Here is a 20,706-nt window from a genome sequence, read left to right as displayed (position 1 = left end):
CTAGGATAGTGCCAAAACCATAATACGGGGGTATAGGACCACAGATCCAACTTTGAAATTCTAACAGTTATGGAGCACCTATCAGATGTACTAAAGATGCTGCCACTTATACAAAATGATCTGTAAACCAAAAATATAAAAGAAGAAAGCACTTCATATTAAATTTCTTGAAGAGCTATTCTTCCTTCAAAGATTCTTAAATTTCTTTCTTTCCAACCTGTCCACCATATACAAGCAGGAACCAATCTCCATTTTTTTTTTGACAAAGGTAACAGTTTTGTGTACTAATCTTCAACACTATAGGCTGGGATCCCAAATTTACATCTCGGAGCTCCACCATTTTTTCTTATATGATCTTTGTCAATCCTCACATGATTAGCTAATTTTTGGGGTTGAGTTAGATCCAAAGATCCATTTTCTTTGCATGGTTTTAAAGTCAGGTTCCAATTTTAGGACCTGCAGGCTTTGTCCCCACCTTGCTTTCGTGAGTATAATCACTGGGGCTTTTTCTATGTAAGAAAAAGCACTGTCCCTGAGAAATATTTTGACAGTGTAACGTCTGAGGTTTCCTAAGCTTCCGTGAGCATTGTGCCTAAATTAATACCATTACAAGGATCAGAACTTCGTGTGGCAAACTCTCGTAAGAGCTTCCACACACTAAGTTAACTCGTTTTCGAAAAAAATATCAAATTATCTCTGGTATATTAAGGGTCGGCTCATATCAAGATCACATTGGTTGATTTCCAGAATTTTGTAGCAACCCAAATTGTTCTTGCCATATCCTTGCAAGTTTTCTGATAGCTTTCATAATATTTTTTTTTAGTTTGTTCTCTTCATTACTTGTGTTGATTCTCTCACACAATTTTGAGATTATTCTTTCATTTCTTGAAATTTGTTGTTGGAATTCTTTTCAACCCAATAACATGTGATAAGGACTTGAGAAGTTTCGCTGCAACCTGCAAAAAATGATCTTCAAAGGTTTCTCATTTTATGGAAAATGGAATCCAAATAGTGAATGGTTGAATTGTTTCTTTACTTAGTCATATTTTGTTTGTTCAGTACAAGACGTTTAATCAGACATCTTCTGAGATAGTTTCTGTTGTTCTACATATAACAATGTAGATTTTCCTACATTGGTTGTGCAAATAAGTTGTTGCCTCCTTGTATGTTCTTGGACATTTCTCACCTCATGAGCTAACTTTTAAGGTTGAGATATACCCCATACATATTTTTTTAAACACAGGTTTTGTTATACGGTGAATAATAATATATTGATTGATATGTAGGGATGGCCTGATCTAAAGGTGTTTTATGACTAGTTTCATATGTTGCAGTAGACTTCTAATCACCAGCCTTGATTTTGTAAAAGTATACCTATATTTAATGAGATGGAGATCATATATATCTACGCTGAGGATATTCTGTCAGGTGAAATTTGAGCACGAATCTATGCACATATCTTATGCATGAAACCCTGATTAAAAGTCCCTTCATATAATCCTTCTTCACTAGTCATACCTTTTATCATACATCCCTAACATAGTGATCAATAAATCATCTCACCTCCTTACCAAGTGTCTGACCAAGTCTTTTAAGTGACAATTCTACTTTTAAGTGATACTCTATGAATGTTTGTTCCACCTCTTAGCTTTATCATGATTTCCTTGCGACGTAGTATGTGGAATGAGTCCAGAATTCAAATAGATAATCCATATACAGGAGCTTGATATTTGAATTCTCTCTCTGTAAATTTTGAGGGCGAGAAGAACTGCGGCATAATTTATTTTTTCCTGTAAAGAAAGGTGGATCACCCGTAAGTTTACCATTTTTTTAAAAAGGTGGAACACTCTTGAGGAAACCCAAAGAAGGTATGTGCAGATATTCTAAGTTTGGAGGGAGTAAAATATAACTTGTTGATGAGTTTACTGCCTTCATGATTTGGTTGTTTCTTGCTTCTAGTTTTTAAAATATTGTTGTTCCTATCATGTCCCTTAAATCCACATGCATATTTGCTTATCTTCTTTCTTTCTTCTCTCTTAAACACTTTGGTCAGGCTACAATGCAAGGACTGCAAGGTCCACAGGTTTGGAGATTATTGCTTTTATTGAAGGGACAATGTATTTTGTACAGACGACATGGAGATGTATTGGAGCCATTTAAATATGCTGGTTATCCAATGTTATTAAATGCAATCACCGTGGATAAAGACGACAACAATTTCCTTTCTTCTGATCGAGCATCTCTTCTTGTTGCTGCATCTGAATTAATATGGCTAACGTCTGTTCGCTGAATATAATTGAATTTTTATTTCCTATACCACACCTTTCAGCTATATGAAACATTTTCATCCTTTTTAATGTGTCAGGTGTGCATCGTCTTCACTAAATGGTGAAGAACTTGTAAGGGATGGAGGAATACAACTTCTTGCAAATCTTCTTTCCCGTTGTATGTGTGTAGTTCAACCAACTACTCCTGCAAGTGAACCATCTACTGTCATTGTCACAAATGTGATGAGAACCTTTTCAGTGTTGAGTCAGTTTGAGAGTGCCAGAGCTGACATGCTTGAATTTTCTGGCTTAGTTGATGATATTGTACATTGTACTGAACTTGAGCTTGTACCAGCTGCTGTTGATGCTTCCCTCCAGACGATTGCTCATGTTTCTGTGTCCTCTGAATTTCAGGATAACTTACTTAAGGCTGGTGTTTTGTGGTACGTGAATTTGTTATATCACCTTTCTCAGATGAACTGCATAGATTACTGGAACCACTGCTTAGAACAGATGGATCATGATACTCTCTGAAAAGAGTCAAAGATGTTTCTTATAGCCATTACTTTTTGCCTAATTCTACCTCTATTGTAGCTTTTTGTTTGTACTTTCAGGATGAGCTAAACAGGTGATGCACCTGGATCTGCTTTCTGTTTTACCTTTGCTTATAAGTTATTTTCTGTTGATATCAAAAAGGTCTTCGAAAGCTTTTTTTAGGAACCACATATTTATAAATGTCGTACGTACTCAACTTAACAGAATATTTTGACAAGGAGTGATTTCTGTGATGGTTACTTTCCATTTACAGAACAGGAAACTATTAGCTACTGCTCTATCTTTAGCTTTGTGAGTTAATGATGGGTTCTCAATCATGCTTTGCTCGTATCCTATCCATTTCACGTAGTATGTGTCCATTTTCTGAAATAATACTTTGCTTTATTTGTGTGAGAAATATAGGAAAAGAATATTATTGAATTGTTGTTGTGTCTACATTATTACATTAAAACCCTATTTATAGACCCTAGAATAATCCTTTACCTAGTAGGATACTATTTAGTATTCCTATTCCTATTCGAATAGGATTATATAAACCTATTCCTATTCTACTAGGATTGTATAAACCTATTCCTATTCCAATAGGATTGTATAAACCTATTCCTATTCTAACACTCCCACTCAAGCTAATAAGCTAGTGCATACAATTCATGTACCTAGCTTGTTACAAATGTAATTAACATGAGGACCAATGAGGGGCTTGGTGAGATATCTGCAAGTTGATCTGTCGACTTCACAAAATTTATAGTTATCTCAATATGCTTGTCTTCTCATTTAATATTGGATTTGATGCATTATGTGAGGAAACACGGGGATAAAATTCCAATGTTGAACTTACCAAACCAAACCAGCAAAGACAACTTTAGACCAAAAAGTGAATCACATAATCGACATACAAGGCTACTATACTCCCCTGAGCAACAAAGTGCTCAAAAACCTAGTATAAAGTATATGGATCAGGTTGGAATCAATAGATGAGTTGATATAAACAAGTCATCGAAAAACTGTCTGGAACATGCTCATATGCCGGAGTATTAGATTTGATGGCTAAAAGTGGTCACAATCTAAGAAATATAATTATGTAGGTAGGGTCGGAATGATGTCACGACCCAACTAGAGAATAGAAATTATATAGGATAGTTCGAATTGATGGAACCACCGCATTGAAAAAGAGAAATAATATGGGTAGGGTCGGAATCATGGCATGACCCTAATGAAAGAGAGGTATTATATAGGTAGGATTGGAATGATGGCACAACCCTACGCAAATCAGATTTGAGGATTCACCGAAAAGACACACGGTGCTATACAACTCAGATATGAGAAAGTAGTTTGGAAAATAAAAGCTATGGTACTACGCAAATAAAATATAAAAAGTAGTCCGGAGAGATGCACGGTGCTACACAAATAAGATATGCAAAAATAAAAGGTAGTCAACAGAAGGATGACATAATGCTATTCAAATTAAATATGAAAAAGTCGTCACCGAAATGATGACATGGTGCTACACAAATTAAATATGAAAAAGTAGTTACGGAATGGTGGCTTCCGGTGGCACGGGGCTACACAAATTAAATATGAAAAAATAGTCACCGGAATGATGGCACGGTGCTATAGAAATTAGATATAAGAAAATAGTCACATGAAAGATACACGGGGACCCAACTTTTGCTAACATAAGCATTGACCAGACGGGCGACATATATGAGCAATAGCCACCTGCTGACAACGGGAACTCTTTGATTTTCTACAATGATCATAGAGGCTGTGATACCATGTGAGAAATATAGAAAAATAATATTATTTAATTGTTGTTGTGTCTACATTATTACATTGAAACCCTACTTAAAGACCGTAAAATAATCCTTTACCAAGTAGGATACTATTTAGTATTTCTATTCCTATTCGAATAGGATTGTATAAACCTATTCGGCTATTCCTATTCTAATAGGATTGTATAAACCTATTCCTCGATATCAAAATAGAATTTTATAAACCTGTTCCTATTCAAACAATTTGTATGCTTCCTAAATATTAATTTGTTATACCTTATACAATTAATTCTTTGCTTTAGGATACCTTCTTTCTTTCTTGAAATGGCAAGTGTTATGTATGTCAAAACTATCACTAGGAAAGTGCTGTGATTACATCCAAAACAAGAGAAGAAGAAAAATAATCTACCGGAATCCCAAAAGACTAAGCTATACAAAAGATTTTGTGAGAAATATAGAAAAAGAATATTGTTGAATTGTTGTTGTGTTTACATTATTACACGAGACCCTATTTATAGACCATAGAATATAATCCTTTATCAAGTAGGATACTATTTAGTATTCCTATTCCTATTCTAATTGGATTGTATAAACATATTCCTCTTCTAATAGGATTGTATAAACCTATTCCTATTCTAATAGGATTGTATAACCCTATTCCTATTTCAATAGGATTGTATAAACCTATTCCTATTCTAACACTCCCCCTCAGGCTAGTGCATAAAATCATGTACCTAGCTTGTTATAAATGTAATTAACACGAGGACCGATGAGAGGTTTGGTGAGATATTCGCAAGTTGATCAGTCGACTTCACAAAATTGATAGTCAATCTCAATGTTCTTGTCTTCTTATGAAATGCTAGATTTGATGCATAATGTCAGTAAACACAGAGATAAAATTTCAGTGTTGAACTTCCCAAACTTAACCTACAAAGACTGCTTCAAACTATATAGTGACTCACATAACCGACATACAAGGCTACTAAACTCCCCCTGAGCAACAAAGTGCTCAAAACCTAGTATAAAGCATATGAATCATGTTGGAATCAATAGATGAGTTGATATTAAACAAGTGACCGAAAAATTGGCTGGAACATGCTCATATGCCGGAGTATTAGGTTTGATGTCTAAAAGTGGTCAAAATCTAAGAATTAAAATTATATAGGTAGGGTCCGAATGATGCCACGACACAACTAGAATATAGAACTTAAATAGGATTGTTCGAATTGATGCAACGACCCTATTGAAAAGGAGAAATAATATGGGTAGGTTCGGAATGATAGCACGACCCTAATGAAAAAGAGAAATTATATAGGTAGGATTGAAATGATGGCACAACCCTATGCAAATCAGATTTGAGAAGTCACCGGAAAGACGAATGGAACTATGCAAATCAAATTTGAGGAGTCATCGAAAAGGCACACGGTGCTATGCAATTCAGATATGAAAAAGTAGTTTGGAAAAAAACGCACGGTACTGCGCATATATAATTTAAAAGTAGTCCGTGGAGATGCATGGTGCTACGCAAATAAGATATGTAAATCACCACAAGGATGACATGGTGCTACACCAATTAAATATGAAAAAGTAGTCACTTGAATGTTGGGGAGGTGCTACAAAAATTAGATATGGGAAAATAGTCACTATAAAGATACACGGTGACCCAACTTTTGCTAACATAATTATTGGTCGGACGGGCGGCATATTTGAGTAATAGCCGCCCGCCGACAGCGGAAGCTCTTTGATTGCTTACCAAGATCGTAGAGGCTCTGATACCATGTGAAATTAGGTCTTATGCCTAACTCACACCCTAAAAAGCTAGCTCAAAGGGAGGAGGGTTGTCCAAGCCTTATAAGGAGTCCACCCATCTCATTAACCAGCGATGTGGGACTTTTGTCATTCTTTAACACACCACTTTACCCCCAGTGCTTAGCATCTGGTGCGTGCGCAATTTTGATTTTTTGGGATCCCCAACATCGGGTGAGACAGGGCCTGCTCTGATACCATGTGAAAAATATAGGAAAAGAATATTATTGAATTGTTGTTATGTCTACATTATTACACGAGACCCTATTTATAGACCATAGAATACAATCCTCTATCAAGTAGGATACTATTTAGTATTCTTATTCCTATTCTAATTGGATTGTATAAACATATTCCGATTCTAATAGGATTGTATAAACCTATTCCTATTTCAATAGGATTATATAAACCTATTTCTATTCTAATAGATTCGATGAACTGCAATAGGGATTTGGCATCATCTATCCGTTCCACTTTACACCAAAAAAAAATCAAAAGTATACATTCAGATTTAGTTTCATTATATTGCTGTCGTTTTTGCTTCAAAACATCTTCTGTTCCCTCTGCCTCTAAATGCATGCAGATGGAGTTCCAAGCCTTCTTCAGTTTCTTAGATAAGCCCTCTTTGTACCAGCATAAAAACAGATTAGCAGTTGATATTGGGCATTGACCTTTTTAAGGTTCAAACATTGAAGAACATATGCCAAATCTGAGAAGTAAAAGGACAATGAAGAAAATATTCTCCTCCACACAGAAAGCATTGATTGACTAGTTGTATGCCTCTCTTGTGTAAATTTTAAGTTGTCTTGAGTCACAATCTTCTTTGATGACTAGCCATGTAAAGCACATCGCTTAAGCTGGTGCCTTAGAGCTCCAAACCTTCTTCCATGAGCCATAAGTTTCTTGGTTGGCTTCTTTTACTAACATGCAGTAGCATGACTTCACTGAATTGGAACCATCTCTCTGCCCTGTCCAAATTAAATTATCTTCACTGATGTAATGTTTAAATCTAGAGTTGAGGAAAGAACAAAGAAATCAGAATTCTGCCCATTTTCCAATCATTTAAGTTTCTTCTAAAGATCATCAAAAAGTTGCCTTCTTTACTTTGTGTGACACTGAGGTTAATGTCCACTGCTAGATTAAACAGGGTGGGGAACTTCTCTTTGAGAGGGGAGTGCCCAATTCATGTATCTTGCGTGTTAGCACCCTTGTTCATTTCCAATTTTGATACTAATGGTAAGCTCATAGAGATGGGAACTAGCTTGGGCATTATCCGTTGGGTTTGAAAGAAACAGTGCCTCATGCCGAAGCTTATTAAAGAAACGTCTATTATTAAATGATATGACCAATTGGCCTACATGTTTTTAAAACTAATTAAAAGCATAAAAATGTATTGAGAAAATCTCCCCACAAGCAAAAGTCTTTAAAAAACTGCATTGTAGATCCTATCGTGTTCATTGCATGAGAAGAAGGGTCTTCAATTTACAGGGTTCCATACTTTTCCGGTAAGGAATGAATAACTAAATATGAAAGAGAACTATATTTTTCAGGAAAAGTTAAAGCATTTATGGTAGTACTTCTAACTTTAGTAAAACTCAAATATTGTAAGAAAGTTAGGGAAAACCCCTAACATTATTTTCTTTAAGTCTCTCTGTAAGTAGTTTGTTTGACCATTATCTTGTAAAAACTTCCAATTAGATTAATGGATCTAAAGTTTTTAAACTCTCTAGCTGCCTTCTGGGAATCAAGTAATATATAAGTAGGCATTGAAGCTTTTTTCAAATTTTTCCTGTTGGTGGAAATGGTCAATAACCTTCATTAAGTCTTCTTTCACTCTAGTCCAACACTTTTGGAAAAAAATCTATATGGTATCCATCAGATCCTGGAGCTTATGACCAGCACATTGGTTTTATTTATTTATGTACCTCTCCTCTTTGAAAGGTCTTTATAGCCATGCATTTTTCTCGTGAGAAATCTATGTTGAATCACTCATATTATGTAATGGTTTCCAAAACTTCTATTTCCGTGTATAGTTTCTCATACAAATCACAATTTCATTTTTTATCTCTCTGGTATCTCCAAGGTTGTCTCTTCCAGTACTACCTTGTCAATGTGATTTATCTTTTATGGGCATTGGCCATTTTCTGAAAGCAATGATGTTTTTGTCCCCTTGCTTCAGCCTTAACACTCTGGATATCTGCCTCAAGATATCTCCTCTGCTTTGGACATGTCCCCCATTTCCATTAGAGTGCTAACTTTTTCTTAACATTTCTTCTTCAGCGACTCCTATCTTCCTTTTTTTTTTTTATATATATATCAGAAAAGTAACTCTCTATCTTCCACAAATCTGTCCATGTATTTTTGTGATTTCATAATTCTCAGCAGCCTCTTTAGACCACTCTTTCAATTTCAGTTTCAATATCTTCATTTTTTAACACGATGAAGTCCAGACTGTCTTCTTCAATAAAAGAGGACCACCAACTCTCCACCATATCACAAATTTCTCTTGTCCAAGCAACCAGTTATGAAATTTAAAATACTTGGTATTCTTTGCTATATGATCATTTTGAGTATCACAAAATAACAACTATTTCGTACACATTGCATTTCTAGTTATCTAGAATATATTGCTCCAATCTATTTTTATGTGGATTAGTCAACTGGCGAGGTATTGTTATTTTTATAAATTTAAATTGGATTAAGGGTCTGGAAAATAAAACATGAAAATTAAAGAAGTTTATTTAAAGGTCTATCACACTGTTTTGATTTATTAAGTTACTTACCTAATAGATCAGAGAATCGTATTTATAGAAATAAAACTAAGTTGAAATAAAATATCATCGTCAAAAGCATGAAGTGGGGATCAGAATTGAAAAAGAGGTGGCGACTCCACCTCCAATCTATCAAAAGCCTCCCCTTCTATCTTCCTCTCCTTCTGTTTCAAAATTGACCTCTATGTCACATAGGATGGATGCAGTAAAATCTAATGCCTGGTTTCTTGATGTTGAATTCTTTATACTTTATTTTTAAAACTTTAAGCTCTTTAAAGTTTTCTTTTACAAGTCATTGGCATTTATTGTCTTGTGCTTGTCTGCTGTAGGTACCTGTTGCCACTGTTGTTTCAATATGATTCTACTGCAGAAGACACAGACAAATCTGAAGCTCATGGTGTTGGTGTTAGTGTTCAAATTGCAAAGAATATGCATGCTGTACGGTCAGCTCAGGCTTTGGCAAGACTCAGTGGTTTGGGTACGGATGAGAATCAGACACCATATAATAAGGTTGCAGCTGATGCGCTTAGCGCATTGCTGACACCAAAGCTTGCCAGTATGCTGAAAGATAAATCTCTCAAAGACTTGTTATCCAAACTAAATTTGAACCTGGAGATCCCAGAGGTGATTGCTGCAGATCTTTAAGTTTACTTGGTGGATCTTTCTGTTGCATATGCAAAACTGAGTTTTTTCTTTTACAGCTTTCCAGAGAATGGTTAAGGGTAACCTTTTTTAATTTCTGGTTGCCTCCGTTTTATTATTATTTCTCATTTGTCTAGTGCTGTAGGAGTTTCATTATCTCCTGCAGGGAGTAACAAAAACATGGTTTGCCACAAAATGTACCCAATTACTCTATACTAACAGGCAACTCGTGCAAGTTAGTCCTAATATGACGACGAGTATTTTCTAATCCTTAAATGCTCTTGAGCTTTTCTCCTTTTCTTGTTTTTGGTTGACAAGACTTTTCTTGAGAAACTATCTCTGGGCATGTGAAAAACGGCCATTTAATGAATGACATCCTTTAGATGGACTTGAAATGGGGTTTTTCCATTTGCACTCATAAACTCTATTGTTGATAGATTGTTTTCTTTCTTCTTTTTCCCTCTCTATTTTATTTTTTGTCTGAAAATGCTCATTCTGATTTTCTCAGTCCATCTCAATTTGCCATTGCTTGTGAGTGCAGATAATTTGGAACACTTCAACCCGCGCAGAACTGTTAAAGTATGTTGACAAGCAGCGTGATAGCCAGAGTCCTGATGGTTCATATGACCTAAAAGATTTGCATTCCTTCACATATGAAGCATTGGCTAAGGAACTTTTTGTTGGAAATGTATACTTGAGAGTGTACAATGACCAACCAGATTATGAAACTAGTGAACCTGAGGTCTTTTGTGTAGCTCTTGTTGATTTTATATCATGTCTGGTACGGAGTGATGCTGCAGTGGGAACAGATACTCCTTCAATCACTGGGACATCAGAGTTCCAAAATGATACGATTAATGAACCACATAATGAAGAGCAGTTATCTAATGATGATTCAACTTCTTCAGATGTGAAACAGATGAAGAAAGAGGAAAATGAATTGGTTAATAAATTTCGCTTTGCTCTAACCGCACTCCAGGTACACATGGGAATCATTTGTTCCGTTTAGTATGGTGATCTGATGTTTGACATATGCATTTCTTTTTCAGAATCTCCTGACAAGCAACCCAGATTTGGCATCAGTTTTTTCTGCGAAAGAAAAATTGTTACCAATTTTTGAATGCTTTGCTGTTCCTGTTGCTTCAACAACCAATGTTCCTCAACTGTGTTTAAGTGTCCTGTCACGCTTGACAACACACGCTCCTTGCTTGGATGCAATTGTGTCTGATGGATCCAGTCTGCTTCTTCTATTGCAAATGCTTCACTCCTCTCCTAGCTGTCGCGAAGGAGCTCTCCATGTTCTGTATGCTTTAGCTAGCACACCAGAGCTTGCATGGGCAGCTGCTAAACATGGTGGAGTGGTCTACATTCTCGAACTTCTCCTGCCTTTGCGAGGTAACTTTTTTTACCGGCATTCTCTTCTAGATCATTATCTTAGACAGCCTAATAATATTGAATAATGTTTTGCAGAAGTTCCTCTGCAGCAAAGAGCAGCAGCTGCATCATTGTTGGGAAAACTTGTTGGGCAACCAATGCATGGACCTAGAGTTGCTATTACTCTGGCTAGGTTTCTTCCTGATGGCTTGGTATCTGTCATCAAGGATGGTCCTGGTGAAGCTGTTGTGAGCATTCTTGAACAAACGACAGAGACTCCAGAACTCGTGTGGACTCCAGCAATGGCTGCTTCTTTGTCTGCTCAAATTGCGACCATGGCATCAGAACTGTACCGTGAACAGATGAAAGGCAGTGTTGTTGATTGGGATGTACCTGAGCAAGCAACTGGCCAACAGGAAATGAGAGATGAGCCTCAGGTATTGATTGATAAATTGCTTATTTGGCACCATTTTCCAGAACCATTTTTTTTTGTTTAAATGGTGAATTTTTATGGTGATGTAGGTTGGTGGAATCTACGTTAGATTATTCTTAAAAGATCCAAAGTTTCCTCTTAGAAATCCGAAGCGGTTTTTGGAAGGTCTATTGGATCAGTATCTTTCATCAATCGCTGCCACACATTATGATGTCCAATCTGTTGACCCTGAACTTCCTCTTCTTCTATCTGCTGCTCTGGTGTCATTATTACGTGTGCACCCTACTCTTGCAGATCATGTTGGATTTTTAGGATATGTACCAAAACTTGTGTCTGCGGTGGCATATGAAGGGAGAAGAGAAACAATGGCCATCGGGGAAGTGAAAAATGTTGACTACTCCAAGGAAGAATATGAAGCTGATAGTAGCTCAAAGCAGCCCCCTTCACCAACGCTACAAGAGCGTGTGCGTCTAAGTTGTTTGCGTGTTCTGCATCAACTTGCAGGAAGTACAACGTGCGCTGAAGCTATGGCAGCTACTAGTGTTGGGACACCCCAGGTATGTGCTTTACCAAATGCATAACTTAGAATAAGTTGAGATATTTGTGTTTCTTGGTCTCTGCTGTTTAAAATACTTAAAAACAAAATACTTTGCTGCAAGGTCCTGCTTTAATGGTCATTTGTGCCTTTGGTGCGTTTTTCAGGTTGTTCCCCTTCTGATGAAAGCTATTGGATGGCAAGGTGGAAGTATTCTAGCTCTTGAAACATTAAAACGTGTAGTCGTTGCTGGAAACCGGGCTAGGGATGCGTTGGTTGCGCAGGGACTCAAGTGAGTACATAAGTTAATTATGTAGCAAGTTTGTTTTTGTACAGATTAAAAATTAGTTTTCTATATGTTGGAGTTGCTAATTGCTTTTCAGAATATAACTGAGGTAATTTCTTGTCACAAATCTCACCATCAAAAAATAATAATTCTCTTTCACAGTCTAGTTGGTTCTGATAGTAAGTTGGAGGTTTTTCTCATAGGAAGCTATAGGCAGGGTGTTGGAAATGACCGAGTCTTGATCAAGTACTATTTTATTGAAGTGTGCTTGATAATATGTTTCATTTTTTTTTTGGTACAATAGATCCCCAAAGGAGTTAGAGCCTGTTTGGATTGACTTATTTTAAGTGCTTTTAAGCTGGAATAGCATTTAAGCACTTTGTTTGAGTAAGATAAGAAAGTGCTTTTAAGCACTTGTTTTAAGCCTAAATAACAAAAATGAGCCAAAACATAAGTTAGGATTCCTAGCTTATGCTTGTGAGCCCATCCAAACATGCTCTAAGTGATGCATAGTCCACAAGGTGCAGCTTTGAACCAATGCTATTGTTAGGTTTGGCCAAAAGAAGCTAGAGGAGTGAACAGTTAGTTTTTGTATTTAGGCTTGACAGATTAAGAATTAGTCTTCTATATCTTGGAGTTGCACTAATTGCTTAATTTGGTACTTATTAGAAATTAGTTTTCTACATCTTGGAGTTGCACTAATTGCTTTCCAGAATATAATTATGGTAATGTAGAGTCTCAACGTAGTAATGTAGATACACAATTCAATAATATATTTTTTTCAATATTTCTCACACGGTATCAGAGCCTCTACGACGTTGGTAGAGAATCAAAGAGCTTCCACTATCAGTGGGTTGCTAGTACCCACTTATGTCGCTCGTCTGGCTGACAATTGTGTTAGTAGAAGTTGTGTCACCGTGTATCTTTCTTTGTGATTATTTTCCCATATCGAATTTGTGTAGCATTGTGCATCTTTCTGTTGACTACTTTCTCATATTTAATTTGCATAGTATTGTGCTTTTTCTCGAACTACTTCATCATATTTGATCAGTGTAGCATTGTACATCATTCGGGTAACTACTTTCTCATATTTTATTTGTGTAGCAACGTGCCATCTTTTCGGTGATTACTTGCATATCTGATTAGTCTAGCACCGTTCCGTCTCTCCGATGACTAATTTTTTTTTATATCTAATTGGCGTAACACTGTTCTTTCCGGTGACTACTTTCTTGTTTGTGTAGGGTTGTGCCATCATTTCGACCCTACCCTTATAATTTCTGTTTTTTGGTAGGATCGTGCCATCATTCCAATCCTACATATGATTTCTATTTTGCAATAGGGTCGTGCTGTCATTCTGACCATACCCAGAGTTCTCTTTCTTTGTAGGGGATCGTGCCATCATTCAACCCTACCCATATAATTTTATTTCTCAGATTTTGACCACTTTCAGGCACAAATCTAGTATTCCGGCACATGAACATGTTTTAGACAATTTTTCAGTGACTTTCTTGTTTAATGTCGACTCATCTATTTATTTTAAAACGGTCCATATATCTTTTATACCATATTTTGAGGAAGAAGTGTTTGGCAAGGTTAAGAATAACGTAAAATAAGTTAAAAATCAAAAGTAAGCCTCCCCTACTTTTTAATTTTTTGATGTAAAAGTCATTTAAGTTTAATTTTTTATTTTCGACTTTCAAGCTACTTTTTTTTTAAGTCAATCCAAATGGACTCAGAATTTGATATGTTTTATGTTCCTGCAAAGTCCATGACTCTAGGATTCCTAATCCATAATCAAAGTTTTATTTTGATTGGACATCGATGGTCAATTGAGAATTATCCCCAAATCTATCCCCAAGGACAGAAACCTATTTTGGTGTAAGCTTCATGATCAGAACATGTTATAAGGATCAAAGAAGGTCTGAAAATGTTACCTCAATGTTCTTCCTTGATCCCCAATGTTTGTCACCTGCACCCCCCAAGTTATGCTCTAAAAGTCACCTAATGTATTTGCCTCTGCTATGATTTGAACCTAAGACCTCATGGTTTCAAGTCACTCCATTGGCTAAGTGGTCACACTGTTGGGTGCAATATTAGCAAACTCTGAACTGTCCTTGGTGGTATTTTTATGGTTTGCTTGGCACTTAAAAAGTATTCTCAGTTTATCTTTGAAACTGCCCTTATTATATTCTTTTATGGTTTGCTTGGCACTTAAAAAGTATCCTCTGTTTATCTTTTAGAAATTGTGTGGGTGTTATGTTTTCTTTTTATCACGGATTTCCAACAAAATTAACGAATTTATTGAGTCTGAAAAGGATATTCTTTGTACCCTACCTTCTTCCTCACTACCTTACCTACACTCGAATTGCTTTCTTTATATAGGGTGGGACTTGTTGAAGTACTCCTGGGCCTTCTTGATTGGAGGGCTGGAGGAAGAAATGGACTTCACTCCCAGATGCAGTGGAATGAGTCTGAAGCATCCATTGGCAGGGTGCTTGCAGTTGAGGTCAGTGCGTCTTATTACTGTTACTTGATTTGCATGATCTGTAGTCTACTTTATCTTGTTTTAAGTATCTGGTAGTACTTCCTGTGTCAGCTCATAACTGGCAATAACCGGTGCTTGATGATTCTGTCCGTTTTGGTTCATGCTTTGTGAGTCTGTAAAAGTCAATTAATGATACGATCACTGTGGAATGAACTTCTTTGTTGGTTTTCCTAAATAAACTTCTTGAATTTGAGAAAGCCTTTTTTAGGACTTAAATCTTTCACTAATGCAGCATTTCTGAGAGCGTGAAGCGACAAGGCCTCAGTTTGCTTAAAGCGGGAAAGCAAAGCACTTCTTCCTCAAAGTGAAGTGCAATTTTTTAGGGCTCATTGAAAAGAAAGATTACGTGCGGCTTTTTAAAAATTTTTACCCAGAGACAATGCATAACAAATGTTCAATTTATAAACTAAAAACTAGACTCTACAATGTGTTAAATAGGACAATTAAAATCAAAACTAAACCATAAAATCAACATCCTATACTTCTACAAGATTGTCAAAATATCTAATTCTATCATCATCATCATTATATTTTCCTCTTTTTCTCATCAACTAAGGATGAACTCATAACTACTTCTTTTCTCCTCCTATGCGAGCTTGAACATGATGTACTCCCTCTTAAACCAGAAAAGCTCTCCCCAGTTCCACTTGCCTCCGCAACATCAACCCTAGTGAAATTAGAATCGCCATCAACTACTTCTTCATCTTCATGATTTTCAGGACTCCAATTAGCCATTCATTAGCCTCACCAATATTATCCAAATAAATTGGATCAATGACATTGCCAGGTGTTGTTATGGCATGTAAATATTCTATCCAAACAAATTGGATCAATGACATTTGGTTTGGTGGATGGGGAACAAAAACCACCACTTGGCTACATTTATGAAGCTATGGGTAGGGCTAACAAGGAAATTCAAGAGTCGTTTGATGACGAGCTGAAAGAATTAAAATTTTCTGCTATTTTAATTGAAAAAATCCACTGGAAATCAACTTCATGAAAGAATTAAAATGCAGCTATTTCAAATTCAGTCTTTCAAAATATAAGAGCGACAGAAGATTAAAACACCGAGGAAGAAGAAGAAAAACAAAAAAAAATGACAAGGAAGAATAAAAAGAACACCTCAACAGCTTGAGGATTCTTTTGTTGAGAAAAAAGCAGCAGCAGCTTGAGGAGCTTTTAGCAGAAAAATATGTTGCTGAAGAAAAAGTGGTGCAGCAGCATTTAGAGATTGTATAGGTTCACCCTCTGTAAATGTTGCTGGTCAAAACTGTAAATGTACCCTTGAAGTGAGATCCTGTCGCCTCGTGTTGTAACTTTAAGTGATTAAACAGCAACTTCCTATAACACTGCGCTATTGCCTATGGACTTGGTGACTGCACATTATTGGAGAAATATATTATGTGTATAGTGCCCTTGCTAGTGAAATGTTGAGTATCTGAAGAATTTTATTGCTGTGAAGACATGTTTAACCATCCCCACTCTTTGCATGTTTTTGCCAGTTGTATATTTCTTGATATCCATTATTAACTAGTATTAAAAATACTTGTCCAGGTTTTGCATGCTTTTGCCGCAGAAGGGGCCCATTGTACTAAAGTTCGTGAGATACTTAATGCTTCCGATGTAAGTTCCAAACACGTAAACAGTTTGTGCTTGCCATTCCAGTTTTTTATTGTTCACAACTTTTTCAAAATTCTGAGGCTTTCCCCGATGTACTGAACTCAATTCTTTAGTTCTTGATGTTACTGTTAAATTAGGCCTTTGACCTAACTCACACTTCAAAAGCTAGCTCAAAGGGAGGAGGATTATCAAGCCTTATAAGGAGTCACCCTTCTCATTAACCATCAATGTGAGACTTTGTTTTTAACACCTCACCTCACGTCCAGTGCGTAGTATCTTGTGCGTGGGCATTTTGGGTAATTTTTGATCCATCTCAGAACGAGTGCATAGCATCTAGTGCGTGGATAATTTTTTTTTTTGGGCCCCAACATTGGGTGAGATGGGCCCTGCTTCTGATACCATGTTAAATTGGGTCTTAAGCCTAATTCATACCCCAAAAGCTAACTCAAAGGGAGGAGGAATGTCCAGGCCTTATAAGGAGTCCACCCATCTCATTAACCACCAATGTGAGACTTTTTGTTTTTAACACTGTGATTGTTAAGAATGAATAAATTTATCTAGAATTAGAGGAAAGGAGCAGAAATTGACTTGTTGGTATAAGGTTAATTTAGAATCGTTTGGAACATGCTTGTGCATACCTAATAAATCTTTGGCTCAGAGTCTTATAATTACAATAAAGTGAAATATCAATTGTTATTGTCGTCTCTTTAAAAGAGGTTTATTGGCAAGGAAGAGTATATCTTAGAACCTTGATGGCGACACCAAAGTGCACATTAAGCTAGGTGAAGAGCTCAACACTTTTTGAGCCTCTTTTCAGGGCTTACGTGTGCCTTTGACAACACTGTTTTTGAGTCGTTTATGCATTTCAAGCAGTGTACATCATTCCCCATTGTTCATCAATGGTTTTTCTTTCTCTCTTTTTTTTTTTTTGAGAAAAATCAATGGTGTTTCTTTCATCCAACAACTTTCCTATAAGCCGATAATGGCACTAAAATCATGCTTAGGTACTACTTTCAACACATAATTTCAATCCAAGTATTTTTGGCTTCCAATCACTATCACATAAATCTCAACACTTAAAAAGTAATCACAATATCATGCATCTGTGATTAGGGGTGTAAGCTTACCTCAAGGACGAAATCCTAGCCAAATCCTTCACTTGAATTTTTGAGAAGATTTAAATTTTTTTTATGGGTTCCGGGAGTAGGAGGTGTAATTTTAGTGTTGAAATGATAGGTTTCAACACCAAAGTAATGGGGAAGAACTACCTTAAACGTGGAAGGAGTTGGAGGTATAGAGAGGGGAGAGAACCTTCAAAGACGTGATCAAAACATATGCCCTTTGTCTCTCTTCGCAATCGTAAAAATATTAGGGGTCAACCATGGAGCCAACCTGTGGCCATGGTTAGGGCTTGTCCTTGAGCCTTGAATCCAACATACTGGACGCGGTCACAACAATTGACTCTGGGAACAATCAGGGCATTTTTGCACGATTGGAACCGTTGGTCACGGTAGTTGGCTATTTTGCTACGTCCCCCCTGGAATGATCATAACTCCTTGTAGGAAGGTCCAAATGGTAAACAGTTTGGAGCGTTGGAAACTAGACTCGAAGACCTTTGATTTGATAGGTAATTCACCACATAAAAGTACATATTCTGGAGACGTAAACTTGTTTGAAGTTGGACCTGGTTTGAGGTTATTTGATATATTAGTCTGTGGCATAGCTTCAAACCCAACATTGTGCTAGAGCTTACTTTACACCTTTAAATCACTTCCAACACACCTCCTACACCTATTGTCATGACCATGTGATATGGTACTAGTCTGTATGCCTTTTTTTGCACTCTAAAGCATTACTTCTAGTTGTTGCTGCACTTTAAAGCCTTAAACCGTTTTGCGCTTTTGTCCGTTTTCCAAAGTACATCCATGCCCGTCCTAGTCTGTTTAGTTACTTTTTGACTTTAAAATCTTAGCGTGTTCCCATGCTCCGGTTTTGGTTTGCATTTCGATACTTTCTACCTTAGAATTTATACGGTCTTACATTAGCCCTCTCCTTGTTGTGCCTGAGATTGTGTTGCATGTGCAAATAGTGTGGGGAGCCTTTTTTGGCCTGTTATTTAGTGTTTAGCCCATTTAGTATTTGAGCAAGAATACTCATTTTTTATTTATAATGAATATTGAAGACCGTTTTACCCTCTTCACAACAACAATCCATCGTTACTTCTCTTTTTTTCATCTACCTGTCCTTCACAACGACACACACACACTCTACCTTGTTAATCTTTGACACACTATATATAAGCACAAACAACTCATTCCATTGGAGAATTGGGGAAATTATCAAAAGCATAGACACATATGCATTCTACCAGAGAAAATCCGTTCATATCCATTGATCATTTTCTCTAGCAAAACTCATCACTTCTCCTATGTAGAACCATTGTTTCCATAATACCCTCTTCCCATTCTGGATTGCAAAAGACAGTTGCATCTTCATCCAAACTAGCCCATCTGGGTTCGTGGCTGCATAGAAAATTTCGAATTTGAAATACTATTTTGTCATAATTTATGGTATGTCTAACTAATATATGTGTGGTGGTAATTCGCATAATAATGAATATTTGAATCAGTAGAAGATATAAGTCATTTATCCTGGTTTTGGACATTTATTAGAAGCAGGTGGCTGAAGAAGAGAGGAAGAAGATAGCTTTTTCAACATATAATGTACTACAAAAGCACTTGACCATTTTAAAAGTACTTTAAAAACGGCTGAAATTTAAGGAGTGGGGTTAAAAAAGGCTGTTTGTGCACTTTGCCCGAGTTACATGTAGTCAGGACCAACTCTTACTATCACAAGAAGTGTTAAGAGATTGTTGTAAGTGAGGTCGTAAGATGGATCTAATGAAGCCAAGTTTGTGATCAAACTTAAACTCGCAGGTTTGGAGTGCTTATAAAGATCAGAGACATGATTTATTTCTCCCGTCAAATGCCCAATCTGCAGCTGCTGGAGTTGCTGGTTTGATTGAAAATTCGTCATCCAGGTTGACATATGCACTGACAGCTCCTCCAGCGCAAACTGGTCTAGCTAAACCTCCTGTCGTGACGACATCTGAATCAAGTGGCAAGCAGGATCAAGTTTCGTAAGATGAAAAGTTAGCCATGATATATACGTCTTGCTGAAGTATTTCAGCCAAAAAATTATGCTGTTCCTCTTTTTGGCACTTGGAAGGCATGCATTGTCCTTCCATGGACACAATTTTTTATTTTCAAAGAAGAGTTTCTTCATGTGATCCCCCCCCCCCCCCCCTCCCCGGCTTTTGGTCTTCATCTTGTATACAGTTTTCCCCACCACTTCTAGCTTGCTCTTATTTTGATGTCATGGAATTACGGAAGAGGTCAAATTAAAAGCAGTACATGATTTTCCAATGTATAAGACTAGCAAAACATCCTGTAAATTTCTTATAGTACTAGTAGAGTTCATTTTGGTGAGTTTTTGTGCCTCTCAATTGTTTTACAACTGAGCTGATTCACAGAGCTTTTCAAATTAAACATGAAATTTACGCCTTCCGCTGAGTTGACATGGTTGTAAATAGCTCCCCCAACATTATATTGAAGTTTTAATTTTTAGTGAGATAATTGTTTTACTTTATTTTGTAATGATTAGCTTTGTAAAATAACATCTAATGGAGTTGGATAAATCCAAAACCCTTGTTTAACAACTCTACCGTGGATTGCAGGATAAATTCCTGGGAATCCAAAAACCTAGACACATTATGCAATGCTTGAATTTGAGTCTTTTTTACATTCTCCAAGAATAGGAGTATGTTAAAAGTTCGTGCGCTAGTAATCTATTCCCTTTTTTCATAGTATATCAGGTGGAGACAACCACAATTTTTTTTTCAAAGTATAAAATCTCGACAGATGTACCCTATGTTACCTCTGTTACATTAGCAATGCTTTCTGGCTGAACTCACCATACTAAAGACAGAACATTATTTGCTAGTGGTGACATTAGCAATAGCTAGCTAGCATGGGAGATGATGAGAAAATTGACTCACAAATCACATTCCATATGCAAAGCGGACCTCAGAAAGTTTGCCT

At 36.6% G+C, this 20,706-nt stretch overlaps 1 protein-coding gene across 4 annotated transcripts in view; it reads left to right on the top strand.

Annotated features, from left to right (window-relative positions):
• LOC101264235 (dnaJ homolog subfamily C GRV2) overlaps positions 1–20,094 on the top strand; it is a 51,860-nt gene extending 31,766 nt beyond the window's left edge. For 2 of the 4 annotated variants that reach the window (XM_069287936.1, XM_069287935.1), the window contains 11 exons: positions 2,054–2,277; positions 2,366–2,710; positions 9,501–9,795; positions 10,355–10,792; positions 10,863–11,208; positions 11,287–11,624; positions 11,710–12,177; positions 12,323–12,447; positions 14,824–14,947; positions 16,541–16,609; positions 19,543–20,094. In XM_069287936.1, coding sequence (XP_069144037.1) covers positions 2,054–2,277; positions 2,366–2,710; positions 9,501–9,795; positions 10,355–10,792; positions 10,863–11,208; positions 11,287–11,624; positions 11,710–12,177; positions 12,323–12,447; positions 14,824–14,947; positions 16,541–16,609; positions 19,543–19,749 — 2,979 coding nt within the window. In that variant the 3' untranslated portion in view covers positions 19,750–20,094. Of the gene's footprint in view, positions 1–2,053; positions 2,278–2,365; positions 2,711–9,500; positions 9,796–10,354; positions 10,793–10,862; positions 11,209–11,283; positions 11,625–11,709; positions 12,178–12,322; positions 12,448–14,823; positions 14,948–16,540; positions 16,610–19,542 lie in introns of all 4 variants that reach the window. The other 2 variants (XM_010326477.4, XM_004244803.5) reach the window with 1 other exon arrangement.
• Positions 20,095–20,706: the final 612 nt, after the last annotated feature.

Source organism: Solanum lycopersicum, chromosome 8 (genome assembly GCF_036512215.1).
Source record: "Solanum lycopersicum chromosome 8, SLM_r2.1".
Lineage (NCBI taxonomy): Eukaryota > Viridiplantae > Streptophyta > Magnoliopsida > Solanales > Solanaceae > Solanum > Solanum lycopersicum.
The sequence above is the reverse complement of the archived record's forward strand: the minus strand, read 5'-3'. Positions and strand labels throughout refer to the sequence as shown.